The 22,048-nt window shown below is 37.4% G+C and overlaps 1 protein-coding gene across 3 annotated transcripts in view; it reads right to left on the bottom strand.

The window, feature by feature from the left end:
* si:ch211-66i15.4 (uncharacterized protein LOC560315 homolog) overlaps positions 1-21,283 on the bottom strand; it is a 35,653-nt gene extending 14,370 nt beyond the window's left edge. Inside the window, exons 1-2 of one of the 3 annotated variants that reach the window (XM_067445802.1) lie at positions 21,146-21,283; positions 19,410-19,447 (exon numbers count right to left, since the gene is read on the bottom strand). In XM_067445802.1, coding sequence (XP_067301903.1) covers positions 19,410-19,437 — 28 coding nt within the window. In that variant the 5' untranslated portion in view covers positions 19,438-19,447; positions 21,146-21,283. Of the gene's footprint in view, positions 1-1,456; positions 1,721-19,409; positions 19,448-21,145 lie in introns of those variants that run through there. The other 2 variants (XM_067445803.1, XM_067445804.1) reach the window with 2 other exon arrangements.
* Positions 21,284-22,048: the final 765 nt, after the last annotated feature.

Here is a 22,048-nt window from a genome sequence, read left to right as displayed (position 1 = left end):
AAATACAGTCGTAAATGTACAACCTTTGGCAGCGTTTTATGGTTCAGCCTCAATTATTTCCCCTCAAAAACATTTCAGTGCTTCACAACTGACAGGATTACAACTGTCGTTGCATCTAAGCAAACAACATGTTTATGAGATCCAATACCCACTAAAATACTGAAAGAGTTGCTTACCTGAACTCTAGATCAGTCATTAAGAAATCACAAAGGAATCAGCAAATTACAGACCCGTTTCAAATCTTCCATTTAATAAAAAAGCGGTGTCCGCTCAACTGTGCTCCTTCTGCAAAAAAACAAACAAAAACACCCCCCCCCCCTCCCCCCCTAAAATCAAAGATATCAGTCAGGATTCAAACCCCATCATATAGCACAGACACTGTGCTCATTAAAGCTTCTGACCAAGGCTGTATCTCAATATGCACGTGAAAAACTGTGTAGCGTATGCACGCCAAAATGTATAGACCTACATTCCACGAGATTGCACACTCGTACTATTGATACGCATTACCATGTGATCATGTTGTGCTGAAAGATGTTGCTGTGGGCACTTTACCATTAAGAATGAGCAACACATTTCTATCTGGATATCCAAAAAGAAATGTGTTTCCCATTCTCAATGGGAAAATGCCCACAGCAACATCGCTAAGCCAACACAATTTAAACAAATTAGTTCAAACATATTAACTGAGTATTTTGACTTTCTTTTTCTTTTGAGTTATCAAAAATGTTTAATTTCTTTGAGTTTTATTAACTTGTTTCTTTTCATTTACACTAACTTAAATGTAACCAAAACTGGGCTGTGATTTCTATTTAACATCATGCTTTGAAATGGACAGTAAATACCAAAATGAGTTGTTACAAAATGTTTTTTTTCCTTCTTTTTTTGCAAAATTATGTTAAGTGGGAGATGTCTTTTTTTTTTTGTAGGGTGACCATCATGGTGACGAGAGCATGATATGAACAGATATTAAATGTATTCTACAGCTGTCCTTATTCAGGAAGTGCTATGTTATGCTAATGCTACCATTTGGTGTTACCAATTAGCAAGGCGATATTTATGGAATTAGCTAGTTAAAGCAGGTTTTCACTACTAAAAATTTGAGATTACATTTTTATAAAGTAAATGTGTGAATTAGTTTACTCAAACATTTCAAGTTCAGAGCAATTAAAATCTGCAAGTTCTGCTTACTTGTTTTTTTCCATCTGACTGAATTTTGGGGGTTTACGGTGCAGCCAAACAAAGTATTAAATTATTAAAGAATCAGCTAACAAATAAACTACACAAATAAAAAAGATATAAAAAAATATTGATTTGAGATACAATTATGTGAGTAAAAGAGAGACTAGAAGGATGAGACATGAAATCTCCACAGACACAGACAATAAACAATCAGCATAATTAAACAGATTAAAGATAAATTATAAAATATCAGCATACAATATCTATTTTTTACCTTATAAGCTGCAAAGGGAAGAATTCGTCAATGAAATTCTTCAAATGATGTCTCTGATCCGTGTCCAGATATCCATAAGTACATAAGTTGATGTACAGCTGTTTAGTGTGAGTATTCTTCCACTTAAATATATTTGTTTATGTGTTTTGTAAATGAAAAAAGACTAATTTATGGTCCAATTTTTTTGGTCTGAAAAAAGGAGTTCACTTCCCTAACAGAACTGTTTAGGTCTGTTTAAAAATGAAAAGAATGTATAGCTCAGTGCAAACCAGATTAAAATGCAGCATCATCTACACAGATGACTCTTCTTTTACTCTCAGTTTAAGTGTGTCTGACCACACGATATAAGCAAGCATGCCACCTAGTGGTGCTTTATGGTATTTATTGCGTTATCACTTGTCGGCATGAATTCACTTTAGACTGCTGTTCACAGAAGAAACCACTGTACGATATGGATGTTTATATTTTTTTTTTCAAAAAATATTTTTTTATTAAGATTTTCTTCCTGTAAATACAATCACAATCGTGTTAATACAAATTTGCCCATGAAAACAGTGACTGCATTACATGAATTAAAGGCAAAAAATAAGCAAGAATGAACTAGCACCGTGAACAACGCTTCTCTCTTCAACATAGGTCAATAATCATAGAAAATAATGAACATAGTATAACATATTATCTTTTCTCTGAGTATTATTCCTCCATTTTATCTAAAGTGACATTTAAACTTAAGTTCAAATTGTGGAACTACTGGTTTCCTTGTCTCAAAAATCCAAAGAATCAAGTCTAAGTCTTTAAAGTCAATGAAAGGTCCCCAAATTTTCCCCTATCGAATAATAGGGAAAGGTCCCTATCGAATTAATGTTGTTTAGATTTCCTGATGTATGTTATTCTCTCTAGGGGGAGGCTGGACATCATCTGCTTTAACCACTGGGTAGCGCTGGGTCTGTTCACGTTCTTCCAAGACAAAGCTATACATTTCTTTGCAGACAACAAACTTACATTTATAAAAGTACATTCAGTTTAGCTATAGTTGTGTTTGTCTGGGTATAAAGCTAAAATAAATTATCCAAAACTATCTGTTTGGAAGTCATTTTTTCAATTATTTTTTTTTACCTCTTCCCAGAAAATGTTTTTGTTGATAAATGAAATGATTGAAACAAAGTAGTTTGAAGTCACTTTTTTGTGTTTGACTGTAAAGTTTATGTTATATAGCATTATTTATCACACTGATTGTAATGCAAAAAACTATACAATACAATTCACTATTTTTGCTGAATTATTTTGAATGATTGTACTCGTTGAAAGACATGAAACATTCTATTAAATAAAATAGAGATGTTGAAATGACTTTTTTGCTCCAGCGTCGTTATCTGTCCTTCATTGTAACCGATTTCAAATGGTGCTAGAAACCCCAAAAGACTCTGAACACCAAAAGAAATCAGTCAACCTTGCGTAGAGGACATAGGTCTTGAAGTCAAATATAATATGTGGTTTACAGTTTAAAGCATGAATGTTGTCAGTTTTCCATTTGAAAAAGTGATGCATTTCCCACCCCCAGAACACTGATTTCAAATGGTGCTAGATTCATTTCATCAGCACTCTAAGACACCACTTGAAACCAGCTTCCAAGAGGAGACGTGGTCAGCCTCTTCGTAGGACTTCCTTCCACGCCATGTGCCGAAATATAAAGCAACAGCATCACACTTAAGATGGCAGGGCTTGAGACAAAAAGACAGAAAACAGAATATTTAGTCACACGCAAACAGGCAGTATTTTTCCACAGTGCAATTCTGAAAGAAACTCCTTTCACTTCTCCATTAATATAATCACACAACCGGCAGTGGCAGCTTTCGGATTTAGGAGAGCTGTCACTGGATCATGGGCCTGGAAACCAAAACCACAAAATGCACAGATTTTCTGGTCTGTAAATGCTATGTGATGAATCCATCTGAAGCTGCAGGAAAATAACATCCTTACGATGCCTTAAGATTGGCTGATCTGATACATGAGCTGTTATATCAATGGCAAAAGTACATTTTATGGTTTATGGTTCAAATAGAAATCATTAATATTATTTATTTAAGTAATACTTATTAACAAAATAAAATTCAAATAATAATAACATTACTATCATTTATAATAAATATAATAACATTTAATACAATAAAAGTTTAATATTTAATAAAGTATTAATAGTTTTTATAATATTTTAATAAGATAAAATATTAATGGTTGATAATAATTTTAATAATATTGATATAAAATACAATAATATTTAGATAAACCACAAACAAAACCATGCAAGACTCCCATAGTTCACTTGAAAAACAGATAAACATGGTTTGTGCCAACCGTAATTTGTTTGTTAAATTATTAATTCAGTATAAACATTTTAAGCACATCATAATTAATAAAACAATAGATTAGTTAAGTGTTAGTCTTAAATGGTCAGGTGCTGCTGGAAAATATTTTTTAGGTTTGGTATGTTTGAAAAGGGTTGTGAGAGTGATTTGCCTCTTTGGGATGGCACCACGAGGCGCCGTTCACTTGCAGAACGCAAGCTTCTGGAGGGTGCGTAAGTCTGAACAATTGGTATATTGGTGCAGAGCCTGTGGTTGATTTGTAGGCGAGCACCAGAGACTTTAATTTGATGTGAGAGGAGGCAGTCAGTGCAAACTGATGAAGAGATGAATGACGTGCGCTTTCTTCGGCTCATTGAAGAAGACCACCCTCGCTACTGCACTCTGGACCAGTTGAGGGGTTTGGTAGCGCAGCTCAGAAGGCACGCTAGAAGAGCATTACAATAGTCCAGCCTGGAGAGAACAAGAGCTTGAACCAGAAATGATGTGGCCTTCTCTGATAGGAAGGGTCTAATCTTCCTAATGTTGTATAACGCAAATCAAATTTTGCAGTAATATGGTTGGTAAAGTTTAATTGATCATCAATCACAACACAAGGTTCCTGGCTGTCCTGGAAGGAGTTATGGCTGATGGCAAGCCTAGCTGAATGGATAAATTGTGATGAAGTGGTGGGTCCGTTGAGACCCAAGCAGTTCAGTTTTCGCAAGGTTGAGTTGAAGGTGATGGTCCATCATCCAGCCTGAAATGTCTGTCAGACAGGCTGCAATACAAACAGCAAACGTAGGATCATCTGGTTGAAATGAGAAGTAGAGTTGAGTCTCATCAGCATAGCAGTGATAGGAAAAGTGTTTCTGAATGACAGATCCTAAGGATGACATGTAGAGGGAGAAGAGAAGTGGTCCAAGCACTGAGCCCTGGGGAACCCCAGTAGCTAGATGTTGTGGCTTAGACACATTACCCCTCCACAAGACCCTAAAGGACCTACCTAAGAGATAAGACTTGAAAGGCTTACAAAAAATTTCCTCAGAATACACAGCTACTGTCAAAGGAAGACAAGGAGGAGCAAACTGACAATGCTAACCAGCCAAACCTTCATCACCTAATCTCCATTTACTCTTTATCCTGAGCTTTTATTAAAGATCAGAGACTCAAAACTCAATCATCTCTGACAGACTCACACCTTAAACCACAAAACAAAACCAAACAGCCCATGGCTCCAATTCTGGCAGGAAACCCAACACCGCTAGACTCCTTTCACAGAGGATAATCAAGATTATTAGTTTGCAGAACCTACTAAAGACAATCAGAAAGAGCACAGACAGGCTACTTTAATCCTGCTCATCTTCTTCCACCTGGACACTCACTTTAAACATTAAATGTGCGGAAGGAAATGTTACGTAATGTTAAACAATATCATTTGAAAAATGATCAATCTGAGGATTAACGATAACATGGTTTCATAAGCGCTAGATACGGCCCTCATAACAAGCAAATGCAGTGGCATAATGCCAGTGAATAATGAATAAACACGAGACAATGCTGATTTGCAATCTGACTAAGCACATTTGACATGGATGAAGAACTGTGAACAGCCTGGTGTTTGTGGGCTTTAAGTGGAAAATTGCAAGCATACAGAAAAATGTACAGTATAGCTTCATACCCATAAGAGATCAATCCCCGCCTCTGTCTCCATAGCTACAGCCACTTTATGAACTGACACTTATTGTATTTCTCATGGTAATTTTTAACTTCTCTCAGAAAATGACTTGAATATTGATATCAGACATTTACTGACAGCTCCCTCTCAATGCTCTGCAGTGGTTCGAGGGCATTGGGAGCAAAAAAAAAAAAAAAGATGAATGCAAATAATAAAATGCTATACAAACACATATTAATTGTAGCATGATATAATATATAATATAATAATATAATATAATATTGTTGTATACCAGTATAATACATTTAAATTAGAAATGTACTAATATTTAACACTTTACAATAAGGACTCTATTATTAATATTAGTTATTGCAATAACTGACATGAACAAACAATGAAAAAAAAAATATTACAGCATTTTTAAGTCTTTGTTAATGTTAGTTAATACAAACGTTAATGTAGTTCACAGTGCATTAACTAATGTTAACAGATACAAATTCTGATCTTAGTATGTATTAGTAAATGTAGAAATTAACATTTAATAAGATTTAAAAAATGCTTAGAAATATTGTTTAGGGATGCACTGAAATGAAAATTCTGGGCCGATATTGAAATCAAAAAGTCAGGATGCACTTAGCAAAAAAACGAATTTGAAAATAAATAATCAATTAATTAATTAATCAAAATTATTTAATATTCAATAACAATAAACTACAATAACTTGGTTTCATAACAGATTTATTTAAACAGAAAACATCACTAACAGATTAAGTAAAAAAATATAATTAATTTGTAATACAATGCACACATTTAGCAAAATGCTCTTCGGTTTTCTGAACACTGAGCTTTCTTAAAGAAAAGATAACTTTAAAGTCCTCCTGTAATCAATAATTTTACTGTTTAAAACTCATATTTAATCATCAAAATTACATTAAAAAAATTATTTTGTACAGGAAGGTCTGGCTTGCAGTTTTATCCCAAAGGTGTTATATCGGGTTGAGGTCAGGAGACTGTGCAGACCAGTCAAGTTTCCCCACACCAAACTCACTTATTAATGTCTTTATGGATCTTGCGCTGTGCACTGCTGCGCAGTCATGTTTGAACAGCAAGGGGCCAACACTGTTAGAAACATGAAACAGTCCAAAATGTCTTGGTATGCTGAAGCTTTAAGAGTTCCTTTCACTGGAACTATCTGGCCTAGCCCAACACCAGAGAAACAACCACATACCATAATCCCCCCTCCACCAAAATGTACACTCGGCACAATGGTGTAAGTTGAGTCGTGCTTTACACTACTGCATCTGACACTTTTCATTGCATTTGGTGATGTAAGGCTTGGATGCAGCTGCTCGGCCATGGAAACCCATTCCATGAAGCTCTACGCATTGTTATTGAGCTAATCTGACATTCAGAGCAATTCTGACAAAAACATGTTTTATATGTAATAGTATTGCATTGTTATAGATCGTTTTGATTATGTGTATGTGTCTAACAGAACATCTCTTTCCATGGCTCGCAATGTGTTTTTCAGACCAAAACGAAAGCCCGTCAGCAGGCCGATTAATCTCAAATAGTGAAATAATATTCCTTTCTTGATCTGCTCTGTTTACTCTCTCTTGACTTGACAATTGAAGGGCAGTTTGCGCTTATATCGACCGTTCCTGAAGTAACGTAAAAATAATATTCAAATTAATCATGGGTGGATGAAAAATCAATCATTGTGTTTGTTTGATAAAGATGTTTTTGAGCCCTGTGGTCGAGAGAATCATTCCGGTTGCCGCTTTTAAAACAACCCCTCCCTCACGTGAAATGACAGCGGAGCTGAAGCTCATTAAATATACAAATCTTATCCAAACCTAGCCGTGGGCGTTTACTTCCGAGTCTCCAGTGCGGCACGCCCATCAAAACCCTGCGTTCTGGAGAGAGCCTCAAAACCAGTGTAGAAAATAGCCTATTACTTATTAGTTATGATGTTTTTAAATGTAAAAACCACACAAACATCATTAGTTGACCTCAGACAACAGTATAAACAAATTTAAAAAGCCAGTTCATGACACCTTTAAAAACGCTTGGAACAACTTAGAATGTCAGTGGAGAAAGGCATATTCTGGTTACGTGGTTACGTGATTGGTTACAAGGTAGTTTGTGACACCAGAAACACCGATTTTCAAACCGCCTTTGGTTCACTGCAGTTTTAAGGAGAAAATACTCAGCAATGTTGTTGACTTAAGAATGTGTAGAAAGTTTGTCTTAAAGCATATTAAAAACACCACATGGTCATTAAAAACTTAAGTGACATTGTAAAGCCTTACAAAGATTTCCCGGTTGAACTTGATCAGCGCTGCCTCTTGAATTGAGGCGGCTACAGTAAACCGTCACGCAGTATTAAAGAGCGCCAAAACATTTATCGTTTGAATTTCGTAATAAAAAAAAAATAATGTTAAAGTTGAGACTTTGTTTCGTATTAAAAAAGTAGCAAAGCACAAAACCTTTTGTGATTATTAGACACTAATATTTAGTGAAGGTTTTTTCACGTATCAACAAAAAACAGCCCAGACTAAAAGATATTAGATTTAAGGAACCATATCATTACTCATTAAAAATCGAGAAAATAATATTGTCACTCCATAGCTATAGTGTTCACAATCTTACATGTTTAACTGTTGTTGCTTATCCATGTTGTGTGCACGAAATAGACGCTGAACATTGTAACAACGTGCCATGATCGGAGGTGAAATTTCGGAGCATCCCTAGTACTGTTCACTAGTAGTTAAGGTTGACTAATGTAGTAAATAAATGTTAACAAATTAAACCTAAGTGTTACCTAACTGCCAACAATATACAGAAAGGCTGAATGTTTTATTTCAAATTCATTATTTTACATGAACAAAGTGAACAATTAAACTGTGTTAGGTTGTGAACTCTAGGTCCTGATGCAAAACCAGTTGAGCACCACAGCTCTAGAGAACGCCTTGTATGCTTAGAGCAGTTTCATCTGTCACTCAGTGGCACAATTACACAGGCTGGGAATGTGAAGCAGCGCCTACGCAGGCAAAACAGAAGAGATTTAAGAGCAAAAGCAGGTCAGCATATATGACCAAAGATCAATGCATTCAACCATGTCAAAATGTAATTTGCTTGGCTTTTAAAATCGATGGAAAGACAGATCGAATAATATAAAAACAGGTTTTAAACCTTAAACGACAATACTCACTAGACCTGTGGCATAGTGGATCGAGGTTCTCTATAAAGGAGATTGTCCATGTGTTTTGCTGCCACCACCACCGCAGTCTCTTCAAAATGAAGAAAGCGCAGGAAATGGAGAAATCTGGAAGGGAGATTCCTGACGCCAGCATTCGGAGAGGGTGTGGCGGCAGGTACTGCCCTGTAGACTGACGCTTTGCCAAGGTTTTTCGTTCTTTACGTATCAGCGTCCTAAGAGCCAAGCCCTTTGATTCCCACTCACCCGACATATATCCCTCAACTTTATAACAACCTCCTTCTAAATCTTGTTTTAAATCCTAAATCTTTTAAAGTATCCCTTCCTACAGACTGATTAAGAGAGACTCAGTAAAGCAATTCATGGATGTCAAAATATTTTTTCCACCTTATTTTGTTTGCTCAAAGCCTACATTCTGTGTTTGCTTAGAGCCGTATGGCAGAGCTGAAACATGCCCCAGGAGCTCAGTAACCCTTATCTGGCTGATAGGACAGAACTCGTGGGAGTTTCCCGACCGAGAGGAGAGCTTGGCGACAGTTGCTGTTTAGAGGTATCTGGTTGCCCCTCTCACTTTCTTCTGCCTGTTTGTTTTCCTTTGACCTGTTGTGCAATATTTATAAAGGACTTAAGAGACAGCTTTGTTTTCCTGATAAATGAAAAAAGTTATTAGAAGTTCATAAAAATCTCTCTCTCTCTCTCTCTCTCTCTCTCTCTCTCTCTCTCTCTCTCTCTCTCTCTCTCTCTCTCTCTCTCTCTATATATATATATATATATATATATATATAAATGTCATTGCAAAATAATAGAAGCTTTTGGTTTGATAAATTAATGTAGTTAAATTCATAAAAAGTTTAAATATGTCCAAATACGGTTTGTGTTCCAATATTTCTAATTCTAATTTCCTATAAAGTTAAAAAATGTAGGTATACTTTCAATATGCAATTTAAAAGTAAACTATTGGATCAAGTATCAAGATCTCAAGATTTTTTACCTCAATTACAATTAACTGACCAGTTTATTTTTAATTTTTATAAGCGTTCACCTGAACACATTTGCTTTCCATCACAATATCACCAAAAATAAATAAACGTATATTAAAGCAAAGATGAGTTCTTGGAAGAAATCGTCTACACTGACACCGATATATCACACGGAGCAACAACACCAGGCTGAGCATCAGGGAAAAACAGCACAAGCTAAAATCTGCGTCACAGCCCGAACCTCAGCCCAGACGCCTGTGGGTTAACTTCATCCATAAAAAAGCCCCTCCCACATGATAGGGAGGATGAGGTAGATGAGGATGCAATCCCCTCTGGCCCTCTGGTGCCACCAACGTTTGCCAGAGCTCTGGTCTGTGGCGTCTAATGCAGCATTAACAGCTGCAGTGCAGGCCTCTGCCTCACACGCACAGACACACACTCGGACTTAACCTGGGGACAGCGCCGCTTGACACGCAACAGGTTTCAGGACAGGACTGTTTCCTTAATAGGACAAATCACTGTTTTGAGACTGCCTGTCTAAACAAGAAGCTCAGTGGTCAACTAGCAAAGAAAAAAGGCAACTGATCGACTGTGACAAATCAGGAGGGATTAAAAAGAAATTCAAACAGAAAAAACATTAGATCATACAATCCTTCGATATAATGAAACAGCATGCATGTATAAATAAAAAAGCAAAAGCAACCCTTTTTTACTAGGGATAGTCCAACCATTTCATTTATTCAGCTCTATGTTGTTCCAAATGATTTTCTATTTTGTGTGGAACACAAAATAAGATATTTTGAAGAATGTTTTGACCATACAATGAAAGTGAATGGAAACTAAGACTGTTAGGTTTACCAACATTCATCAACATATCTTGTTTTTTTTCCACAGAAGAAAAAAAAGTTATACGGGTTTGAAAAGACATGACTATTCCTTTAAACTGCATTAAATCATTTTCTCACTTCGTTGCTTTCGTTAAGATATTTTAAAGAATGTTGGAACCCACTGACTTTCGATGTATGAACAAGCAGCATAGACATTTTCCAAAATATCTCCTTTTGAGTTCCAAAGTCACACAGGTGCACATTTATGGGTGGATTATTCCTTTAAATAACACATTTTTACACATTTTTCCATAGTGAAGTTCTACAAAGTAACTGTTCTCTTAAATAAAAACACTGTAACGTAACAATGAATCAGAACCAACTGGTTGTTTGAGGACTCACAAATGATAATATTACCTTGGAGCCAATAAGATTATTCCCTCCAGCTGCTTTCCAGGGCTAATCCAATGGGATTTGGAGCTGTGAAAAAGTCGGAAGCAAAAACCGGCGCCTGATAGGAGCAGAGCTCTCTCACTCATCTCTCTCATGCAGGCTGCATTAGGAAGACTAGCGCATGTGAACTGGATGCCTGCCAGTGCACAGTCACCAAGAGAGCAAGGTAAACAATCTATCTCCCTCTCTCTCTCTCATTCTAGTTCTTTCTCTGGATCCCTCCCATGACATTTAGATCATTTTCATCAACGTGACCCTCCTTAGGACACCATTTAACCCTCAAATTGAAGGTGAGATGCAGAGAGAGATAACAAGAGGTTAAAACAGTCACGCACTGAAAAAAAAGTGTAGCAAATATGACTGCGTCACCACTTGTGTTTCTCGTAACTCTGCAGAAACAAATGTTGTTGATGGAGGTGTGACGTCTGCCCTCTTCCCTGCCAAAAGATCACACATTTAGCCGAAGCACCACTTCCACCTGCTCTTCTATCATCCTACCTAATATATAGGGCATAAAACACATAAAGTAAGTCACCTGTCATGATGTCTTATGAAGCCGGAGACTGATTTCAGATCAGCCTGACACTGAATAGCCTGTTATATGCCACTTACCTGTATCTGAGCCAGAAAAGATGTTGTAACATATATCGGTATCAATATCAACCGTAAAAATGCGTATTGCGATTACGGTTCTGACACTTGTGGTATCCGATGCGTTGGCTTAGAATACAAGGTAAACGTCTGTATTTATGTCAACAGCTACGACTATTATTGTATAGCTCAGGAACCTTAGAGAACTGCATTTGTTTTGCTATTGCTTTTGTATTGTTGTTGTTTTTTGCCCCGTACACACCTTGCGACGCCATCACATGCCCAGCAAACGTCGACAACACGACGAACCGCACAACATTCGAGAAACTCTATCACGTTCTCAGCATCCATGTTGGAGCTGCGGTTGTGGAGAAACGAACTAAAATGTGAAATCAGAGAGAGTGGGAGAGAAAAAGAGATGGAGAAGACGAGGATGAAAGGCGTACGAGCAGACGAAAGGGCTGGGATACACTCACAGGTAGGAGAAAAGCACACATGTCCGAATCCTCTCCTCCTAGCTGCTGTTTTCCTCTCGACGTGAAAAAGTGACGTAGCAACTAATCCAAAATCTCTCTCTCTCTCCCTCCCTCCCTTCCTCTCTTTCCACCAGACCTCCACCCTCTCCTGCTCGCTCTATTTTCATCTTGTTGCAACAGCAGAATCGCTGCTGTTTTTTTCAGACAGACACATGTCTACACAAATAGATCGCTAATAGATGCATACAAACGCGTTCATTGTGGTCGTCGAGACAGACAGTTGCCGCAAATGCTCCCACAATCCTTCTGTCTCCTTGCACAGTTTGTCTCTCTCGCTCATTGTGACGCAGCACTTAATTCTTGGGTCTGTTTCGCTCTGTGTTATGACCACACAAACGCAGCATCTCAAATAATCCACGTAACGAGTGGGAAAGTGAAAGAGAGAGCAAGAGAGGCAGAGGCACAATTTTACAGTTGGCTTCTCTCTTTCCCTGTCTATCTGGTGTCCTCCTCTCCCCTCTGTCCTCCTATAACTGTTTCTCCACCCATCAGCCCCCCCACCTTTATATCTTCAGCGTCTCATCTGCGTATCTGAGAGACGCGCTGGTGTCTCGGTGAACTGAGATGACGGTGCTCCTGTGATCACCTGACAGCCTGCAGCTTTTAAAGGCACATCGCAGTGCTCCGTTTCAGTTATGTAACAACTGGGCTGTTTTGTTTCTCGTGTTTTTAATCTCGGCCCATTTGCTCGGCCTGTTTAAAATATCCAGGCTGTCGGGGGACAGCTAAATCAGATAAAATGGGCAGGGATGGAAAGAATCTTGAATCTATGAACATCACAAGTGACGTCTAATAAGGTAACACCATTCCATCTCTCGGACAGATTAGCGGAATGGACGTGTAACAAGTGATAAACAACTACATGATTAAAAGAAAACAAGAGAAACTGTAGAATCATGAGTAGGCACATCAGTAGACATCATAGATGACTTCTTCCTGTTTTATGACTACATATCTGTAACCATGGAGACAGACAGCAGAACAACATGGATTATGTCACCATATTCAAAACAGAAGTGATGGCACGTATGAGGGTACGGAGAGGGTAAACATTGATAATCGCATTTGAAATTAAAATATACATTTAATTACATTAAAATAAGTTGTATAAAATAGTAATTGTATAAATAATGATTATAATAAATATTTTATTATTAGTATTATTATTTATAATTAATTAATAAATTATTAAAAATATGATTAAAATAAAATAAGGCATTTAAGTAACATGAGGTCAGACTGATTAGTAAACTAATAAACTACTGGTAAAAATATGCTATTTATGTTATAGAAACCCGGAGACAGAAGAACCGCTCGTCTTAAAATCCCATCTAAATGCAAATATTTACATGAATTATATCGATAACATTATATAAAATAGGATATGGCTAACATTGCTCCATGCTCATAGTAACCTGACACACTTTAACACACACCACAGTTCCCAGCATGCTCCGCCTTTGACATCTCAATCTAAGTGTGGAAGTGAAGCAGGTCAGCTGGCAGGGTGCATGGCAGCCCACAGTTTATAATGACACACCAACAGCAAATCATAATCCTCCACTCTGCTCCAGTATATATGTTAGATTGAGAGATGAACACAGTACGAAGCATTGTTATATCTATAATAACATTTGTCTTTAAGTAATCAAATATCTGCTTCATGCCCAAGGAGGAGCTTCAATGTCTCCCTAATGGCTTTTTGAATCACCTCTCATCTCATTACAACTTGGCACCAGAACAATGTCAACTGTGTATTGATTAAGGCATACTAAGTATGCAAGAAGGTGCAGACCTATGGAAAACAGACTCTACAATGAACTAAAACCAACTGGTTGTCTGAGACACAAATAAATTATGTTGGGCTGCTTTTCGGAACGCAAATTAAACCTAGTCACAATTCACAATGCATTTCTACCCAAGCTGTGTTTCAGTCTATTTGTGTCAGGATATACTAGGACAGCTATTATGTAACATTACAGTTAGCATCTGTTCTGCTGATAGCTGGTCTGACTTCCTAAATCAATTTGATGTGCATAATTGTAAATAGTGTTCTGGAAAAGTTAGATCAAAGTTAAAAACTTTCCATGGGAATATATGGGATTAGCAGGAATTAATTGGAATAAACTGAATTGTGCAAAATGGCAGGTTTAGACTATAACAGGGAACTTAAATATAGTTCCGTTATATTATAAATCATGTATTAAAATTAGTGCTGTCAAATCAATTAACCGCATTCAAAATAATTTGTGTTTACATAATATTTGTGTGTGTACTGTGTATAATTTTTATGTACACTGTAAAAAAAAAAAAAAGTCTCCAATTCACTGATCACTGATCACATAAAATTTTTTCAGTTGGCCGAATTGAAATTCTGTGAATTAATGCAATTTAATTCACAGAAATTCAATACGGCCAACTGAAAAATTTAGATGTGATCAGTCACTAGAAAATTTTCAATTGAGACCTGAATTTTTGTGAAAAATGTACACACACGCGCACACACACGCGCACACACACGCGCACACACACGCGCACACACACACACACACACACACACACACACATACATCTAAGAAAAAATATTACATTCATATATAAAATATGAATATATTAGCGACGCACCCTAGCGGCAGCAAATTTAATCTGCCCGCAAGTGTCGTCTAGGAACTCTCAATACCCTTCTGAGCTGTATTCCCCTAACTCTTGCCGGACCAATCACATTGTGTATAGAGTCGGTGGGCGGGGCCATAATGACGACGGCCGAGTTGCGTTTGCGTGCTTCTAGTAAACACAGAAACTGGCGAACAGCGGTCTTTCGAATCAGCTTTGACCGCGACTCTGGAAGACTTGGAGCTAAGCTTTTCTCTGAGAAAAGAACAAAGAACGGCACTGAAGTCATTCTTAAAAAGGGAAGATGTGTTCTGAGTTTTGCCGACGGCCGACCGGATATGGTGAATGTTTAATCTATGAACAAGCTCTGTTTCACCTTAGTTGCTCTGGTTGGTTGTAGCGCTATCCTATCGCGTGCAGAGGGAGTTTGAAAGACAACCGTTTATCCCGCCCCTCGGATTGAGCCCTGTCTATGGTGAGTTTCCAGACCAAACATCATGATGTGGGTCTGGCTTGTCAGGCTATGAATATATAATATAAATTATAAACTATTATTTATTAAAGGGTTAGTTCACCTGAAAATGAAATTTCTTTCATTAATTGACTCGGTGTCGTTCCACACCCGTAAGACCTCTGTTTATCATCGGAACACAGTTTAAGATATTTTAGATTTAGTCCGAGGCCTTTCTGTCCTTTGAATGTTATTATATGCCCACTTGCTGTCCACGTCCAGAACGTAATGAAAATATCATCAAAGTAGTCCATATGTGACATCAGTTGGTTAGTTAGAATCTTTTGAAGCGTCGACAATACATTTTGGTCCAAAAATAACGTCTTTATTTAGCATTGTCTTCTCTTCTGCTTTTGTTTTCAAACCTGAAATAAAGAATCAAACAGGTGCGAACCAGCAGATTGATTTGTGATTCACATCGCCAATGTCACGTGATTTCAGCAGTTTGCCAGTTTGACATGTGATCCGAATCTTGATTCATAACCGTTTGTTTCTTTATTTGAGGAACACGGAAGAGAAGGCAATGCTGAATAAAGTCGTATTTTTTGTTATTTTTGGACCAAAATGTATTGTTGACACTTCAAAAGAGTCTAACTAACCAACTGATGTCACATATGGACTACTTTGATGATATTTTCATTACCTTCTGGACGTGGACAGCAAGTGGTCATACACTTACATTCAAAGGACAGAAAGGCCTCGGACTAAATCTAAAATATCTTAAACTGTGTTCCGATGATGAGCAGAAGTCTTACAGGTGTGGAACAACATTGGGCTGAGTCTTTAATGAAAGAAATTTCATTTTTTGGGTGAACTAACCCTTTAAACATATACGTGTGACATATGTCACATATTCCATGTCTGTTTGTGGACTTTTATGTTATTTCCTGTTGTGTGTTTTGCCACGCCCCCTTGTTACCTTGTTTAGCTAGTCTTCCCTGTGTATTTATAGTCCTTGTGTTCCACTCGTGTTTTATCGTATGTAGGGGTCATTGTATGGAAGTGGTATTATTAGTTCCTTGTTTTTTTTCTAGTTTTTGTAATTAAATGTTCCGGCATTTAATGGTGTGGGTAGGCCGGAATAATTCACATTACCGTCGCATCTCCGACTGAAACATAGCAACACAGCTAAAACTATTCTTCATATGTTGGATGTTTTTTTGTCTAGTGTCTTTTAATATTGTCTACTTCTACATGTTAATGCCTTCTGAAGCCCCCGTATGTGCTGTTTATGATGTTTGTATATACCGTTTGCATTGTTGCTTTATTTTTTAATTCCGTTAGGTTCTACAAGTGCCGCAAAAAATGAAATACTTCACTGGTAAACACTAAGCTCCATGTGATCCAGTGTGAACTGCAATGTGAACAAATTTAAAACAAAAGCAAAGCAGGAGAGAGATCTATCATGAGTCCTGATAACCATATCATGAAGAGAAATCACAATGTCTGAGTCCTGTATCTATAACCTGCCATTACTAATACATTACAAATGGCTTATGTACATCTCACAAATATTACATGCAAATACTGCATAGTCATGCCACGGCGGGCCAGAACCTTCCCACAGCTTACCTAGTATGGCTGATGTCTGTTCTAATCCAGTCGGAGTTGGCTGGGTTTCGAATTAAAGATGTTGATAATACCATCATAATCCGAATTAAAGATGTTGATAATACCATCATAATCCTAATTATCTGTTAGTTAACTATCAAACGACAAGTGTTATGGCGTCCTGATTGTTAGAACGCTAGAAAATAGTATTATAAAAAAAAGAATTATGTATTTACCTGGATCTGACAGGATGGGCAAGCTATCTGGGTGGGCCTAAGCTCGTAGCTATGTTACTAATGCTATGCTAGTGATATATTACATATATAATATATAGTCATTCCAATAGGAATCCATGCGATTGGGAGTTTCATTATGGTGAAAAAGTTTATTCAGACTTCCCTCATATTCAATTTGATCATGTAACTTCGCCACACTGACCAACGGAAACCTGCTTGGTTTGAAAGGGACTTCTGTGTGAGCTGTGCTTTTTACATTGCTATGCTATAGACAATTGAATTTTGGACACATCTGACCACACCTTTGCACTGAGAATAGACTATCAAATTACACTCAGTCTGAACAAACAAATTGCAAGTCACTGGAAACTTCTCTTAGGACAAATAACAGAACAACAAATCTAATTTGTTTGATTATTTTACATTTTTTTTTATTTAAGTACTAGCTCACTAATAGTGCACAGTCTTGAATGAAGAATAATCGATCCAAACACCTTTGAGGTTTGTTACTGAACTAACTTACATTTCTTTGAACCCTTTTAACTTAATTTTACCCCAAGGTCCAACCAATGAGTAGATTACTATCTGACAGAATTGGCCTACTACATTAAACAAAGGTGCTTTTTTATAAATTAACTTTGGATACAAGACAAAACATCTATTTATCAATACAACATGGCATCACATTTGTCTCCTTACCACTTCACACAGGATACAGAGACAGTGAATGCTAACTAGCGTCCTTCCTGTCCTGTGTGCTAATAATGAAGTCGTCATTAGCAGCAAGCAGAAGGTGGGTTAATTTTAGCAGCATCATCTTTACATAGCACTTCCTGTCGGCTTAATCTCTATCAGTTGAGGAGCCTGGCCGACTGACTACACATTGACCCTGGATGATGCGCTTTTTATTATAGCTTCCAAAGTGTCTGCTCAAATAAAGCCATGTCAAAATAAGAGAAATTAAGTGAAAATAAGAGAAAGCCACAACAGCTGATTCATGCCATCAAGGAGTTTTATATGATTTTATAATACACGGTGAGGGGGAATTTCCATTAAAGGGGGGGTGAAACACTCAGTTTCAGTCACTCATGTCAATCTTGAGTACCTATAGAGTAGTATTGCATCCTTCATATCTCCGAAAAGTCTTTAGTTTTATTATATTTATAAAAGAAATATAGGCTGTACCGAGTCTTTCCGGAAAAAAACGAGCACCTGGAGGCGTATCGTGTGGGCGGAGCTAAAGAATGACGAGTGTGCAAAGCGGTGACGTCCTCAAGCGTGGAGGAACCCATGGCTATCGATCTCAGCTAATACAGATATGATCCAGAATCATTCGGAGGCTGAAATAAATTGAACAGGAGAAACAGTAACAGCAGGACGTCCGTCTCTGTGGTATGTACTGTATTTAGTGGCCTGTCAACATTTGTGTGTGTTTACTCGCAGTTTATGAGGACATGATTGGGTTTATATGGACTATTGTATGAGACTAAACCTTAGCAGTAGCAAGCAAAATGGTTTTGCACGTCAGACAAGTGTAACGTTATACATAGAACAACAATGGAGTAACCGTTAACGCATTTAAATGACGAAGCACGCGATCGTGTCGTTTACTGATGTTTACTCACGCGACGATAGCCAACAGCATAGACATTTGAAGCAGTTTTACTCACCGCCTGCTTCCAAAGCAGGACCGAACCTTTATCGCTGTGACCGCTCCGTCAAAAACACACTTCTTTGGTATGATTTGGTCCTGTGACAGCAGTGACCGTGGAAATCCACTTTGTGACGTGACTGAAGCGATGTTGTGAAGCTTCCCGTCATTTCTGCGTTCAAATCGGTTCAAATGCAGCGCTGCCTTCCCGGAATGCTGTGCTGAAGCGTTGAAGTCGCTTGATGTCACCCATAGGAATAAAGTGGAGCGCGACGCGGACTATAACGACTTAAGTGTTCACGGGCGACTGGATCTGCACCTGAGAGAGTGTTTACGGGCGTGCATTTCCTCTCTGGCTCTAGTCACGCGTGCACGCACCCTAGCGGGAGAAGAGCCCGTATGGCCCATACAAGGACCTTCCGCTCTATCGACGTCAAGCCGACCCATAGTCGAAAAAAAAACTCTCAGAAACTTGTGAGAAACCGGAAGGAGTATTTTTGACACAGAAATACTACATCAAACGTCCAACATTAGTTTTTGAAACTTTGTCTATGTTTAGGATGGGAATCCAAGTCTTTATCAGTGTAAAAAGCTCAGTATGCATGAAACAGCATTTCACCCCCCCTTTAATTAATTTTGACGAAGGGAAACGTTGATATATGACTAACCCTATGCTGCTTATTTGTCTTGGGTGGAACTACAGATTTTGACGTAAATCTATACAAAAATAATCTGAAGATGTTTGCTAATATGTGAACACAAACCTTTAAAAGTGTTGCGGTCACTCTTCATCCCGGATTCACTACAAAACAAAATAAATAGGTACAAATTGATATAAAACACATTTAAACACATACACATGCACACACACACAAACACAAACACATGCACACGCTTATATAAAAGTTTGTCTGATGAATCAACATTTAAAGTATTTATTGAATATTTTCAATTAATATCGAAAACACTTAAAACCTTTAATTATGTCATTTTGTTAAAATAAAAACAGCCCCCTCAAAAAAACAAGAAGAAACAACTTTGGCCCCCCCAATGTTCAAGACATGGTTATGCACGGCCTTTCAATTAATTATTTGTAATTTTAGCTGATGCTCTAGGTATATTGACAGTCCCATAAAGCAACCTGTTTTTTTTTTTCCAGTGGCACAGTGATGACAGTTCATAAATCATCTCTTGTGGGGTTTGAACCTACAACCTTTCAGTTATCTGTTCAGGTCCATAGCCAATGCTTCCCAACTGTAAATTAAATAAATATAAAATGATAAAAATTAAGTAAATGTAAATAGATTTTTAGTGTGAAATAAATTGGCCTCTATTTTTTTAATTTCTTAAAGATAAATACATGTAGTTATTTAAACATATTAATTAAATATACAATGCATATTAAATAAAGAATGCTATCATGTAAATAACTAAATTAATTCTGCAATAACTGGTTGAAATTTGACTTTGTGTGAATTTGTATTCCCATTAAAAGCTTTTAATGTTTGTGAAGCACTGAGTTGCATTTCATGTATGAAAAGTGCTAAAAAAAATAAATGTATTATTATTATTATTAAATTAATCTGTACAGTCCGTCGCAAAACAGCGCTCCCCAGTGGCAGAGAAAAAAAACATCCCTGCTTTGTTTACATCAGAAATAAAAGGTGCGCACTTGACTAAAAAACCCATTAGCTGAGAGATAAGAGGGGTAAACCTCATATATTTACCTCACGGAAGAGCAAACAACCAGAAGTGAAGATGAGGACCACAGAATCAATAGGTTACATAAACTAAGTCATATATTATAATGAACAGGCATTACCATCAAGCCTTCATGCAAATCGGAGGTTATTTGTATTCGCATGACAGCACCAAACTTATTTGGTTAATCGACGGAGGTCTTTCCTGACTTTATATGTTTTAAGAGAAGACAAAACAACCGAGCTCACCTGTTAGATGGTACCCTATTCCTGCCTGTTCTGTTCTGTTCTGATGAAAACATTACATGGGTCAGGGCAAAGCACTCTGGGATGTAAATAAGAACTGCGTAACATCCTATATTTGCCATGCCAAATAGACTAGGCCACACGCACACACACACACACACACACACACCTTTGTCGCAGCAGAACCCTCCTCTTCCCTGCAAACCCCACCTTGATTTGTTTCTTTCTAAGAATCACCTGTATATTTAACTTAGGTTAATATTTCCATGGAAACAACAGTCAAGGCATTCCTAGAGCATCTCAATATACATAATTGACACCGTCCTTATGATGCAGCAAATCAGGACAAAATGATTGAATGAGATTAATACTAACATGTTTTTCCTTTTTTAATAATAGTAAATATATTATTTTGTCTTAGACCATGAGACAAAAGCTCATCAACTTGTCACACATGACAGCTTTTCCTGAAGGTGGATTATTTATAACAACGCAACGCCCAATGTAAAGTAAGCTACTTTACAACTTTACTACATAGAAAATACCCCACTAACCTGAACAAACGAGTCGTTGAGTTATTCTATCGCTCAATGCTGTCAAACGATGGATGATATTGGCTTGAACTGCTTTTTCCAATGGTAAATCGTCTTGTTGCCGAACAGCGAATACATGGAATGTTCCACAGTGCTGCAGCGAGGCCCCGCCCATCGTCACACACCCCCGTTTTCTGATTGGCTGTTCGTCTAAAACGCAGTATGTCGTCAGCAGAATCACATGCTTTTGACGCATGTTTACAAACACTCGAGCGAATCACATGTCGCAGAGCCGTATTGACATGTTTCGCCACTGCTGGGTTATTAGGACTGAGGCATTTCCCTTTATGCAACATGTTGTACATGGTGTGAGACGTGTCGTTAAAATCGTGCGACAAATTTGAGTGTCCCGTCATCGAATACCAACGCTACGCCCCTGCAAAAAAAAGGCGTTTCCACTTTGCTGGTGAAAGGCTACTGGCTGCAAACATGACGAACATGTTTTTAATTTCCGATGTAGTCATTTGGATATTTTTTTCTAATCTGACAGGAAAAACACAAAACAGAAAGGACCCAAATAGACCCCGATGATCTGTCAAAACAGTGTTTTATGTGCTAATCACGTTCACATTAACATACAAAAACACTGTTTTGACGTTAATAGGGGTCTAGGGGACCTTTCTGATTTGTGCTTTACCTATTAAATTAATCAAAATGACGATTACATCGGAAATCATGAAAAGGATTTATTAATAAATACAGGTGCATCTCAATAATTTAGAATGTTGTGAAAAGTTTATTTATTTCTACATAAATTTTATTTATTATAGAAGATAATTTAAAAGGTGAAACTAATATATTATATTAACTCATTGCATGTAAAGTAAAGATATCTCAAGCCCTTATGTGTTATAATTTTGATGA

Source organism: Pseudorasbora parva, chromosome 6 (assembly GCF_024679245.1).
Source record: "Pseudorasbora parva isolate DD20220531a chromosome 6, ASM2467924v1, whole genome shotgun sequence".
NCBI classification, from domain to species: domain Eukaryota; kingdom Metazoa; phylum Chordata; class Actinopteri; order Cypriniformes; family Gobionidae; genus Pseudorasbora; species Pseudorasbora parva.
Note: the sequence above shows the minus strand (reverse complement) of the source record. Positions and strands in the feature narration are given on the sequence as shown.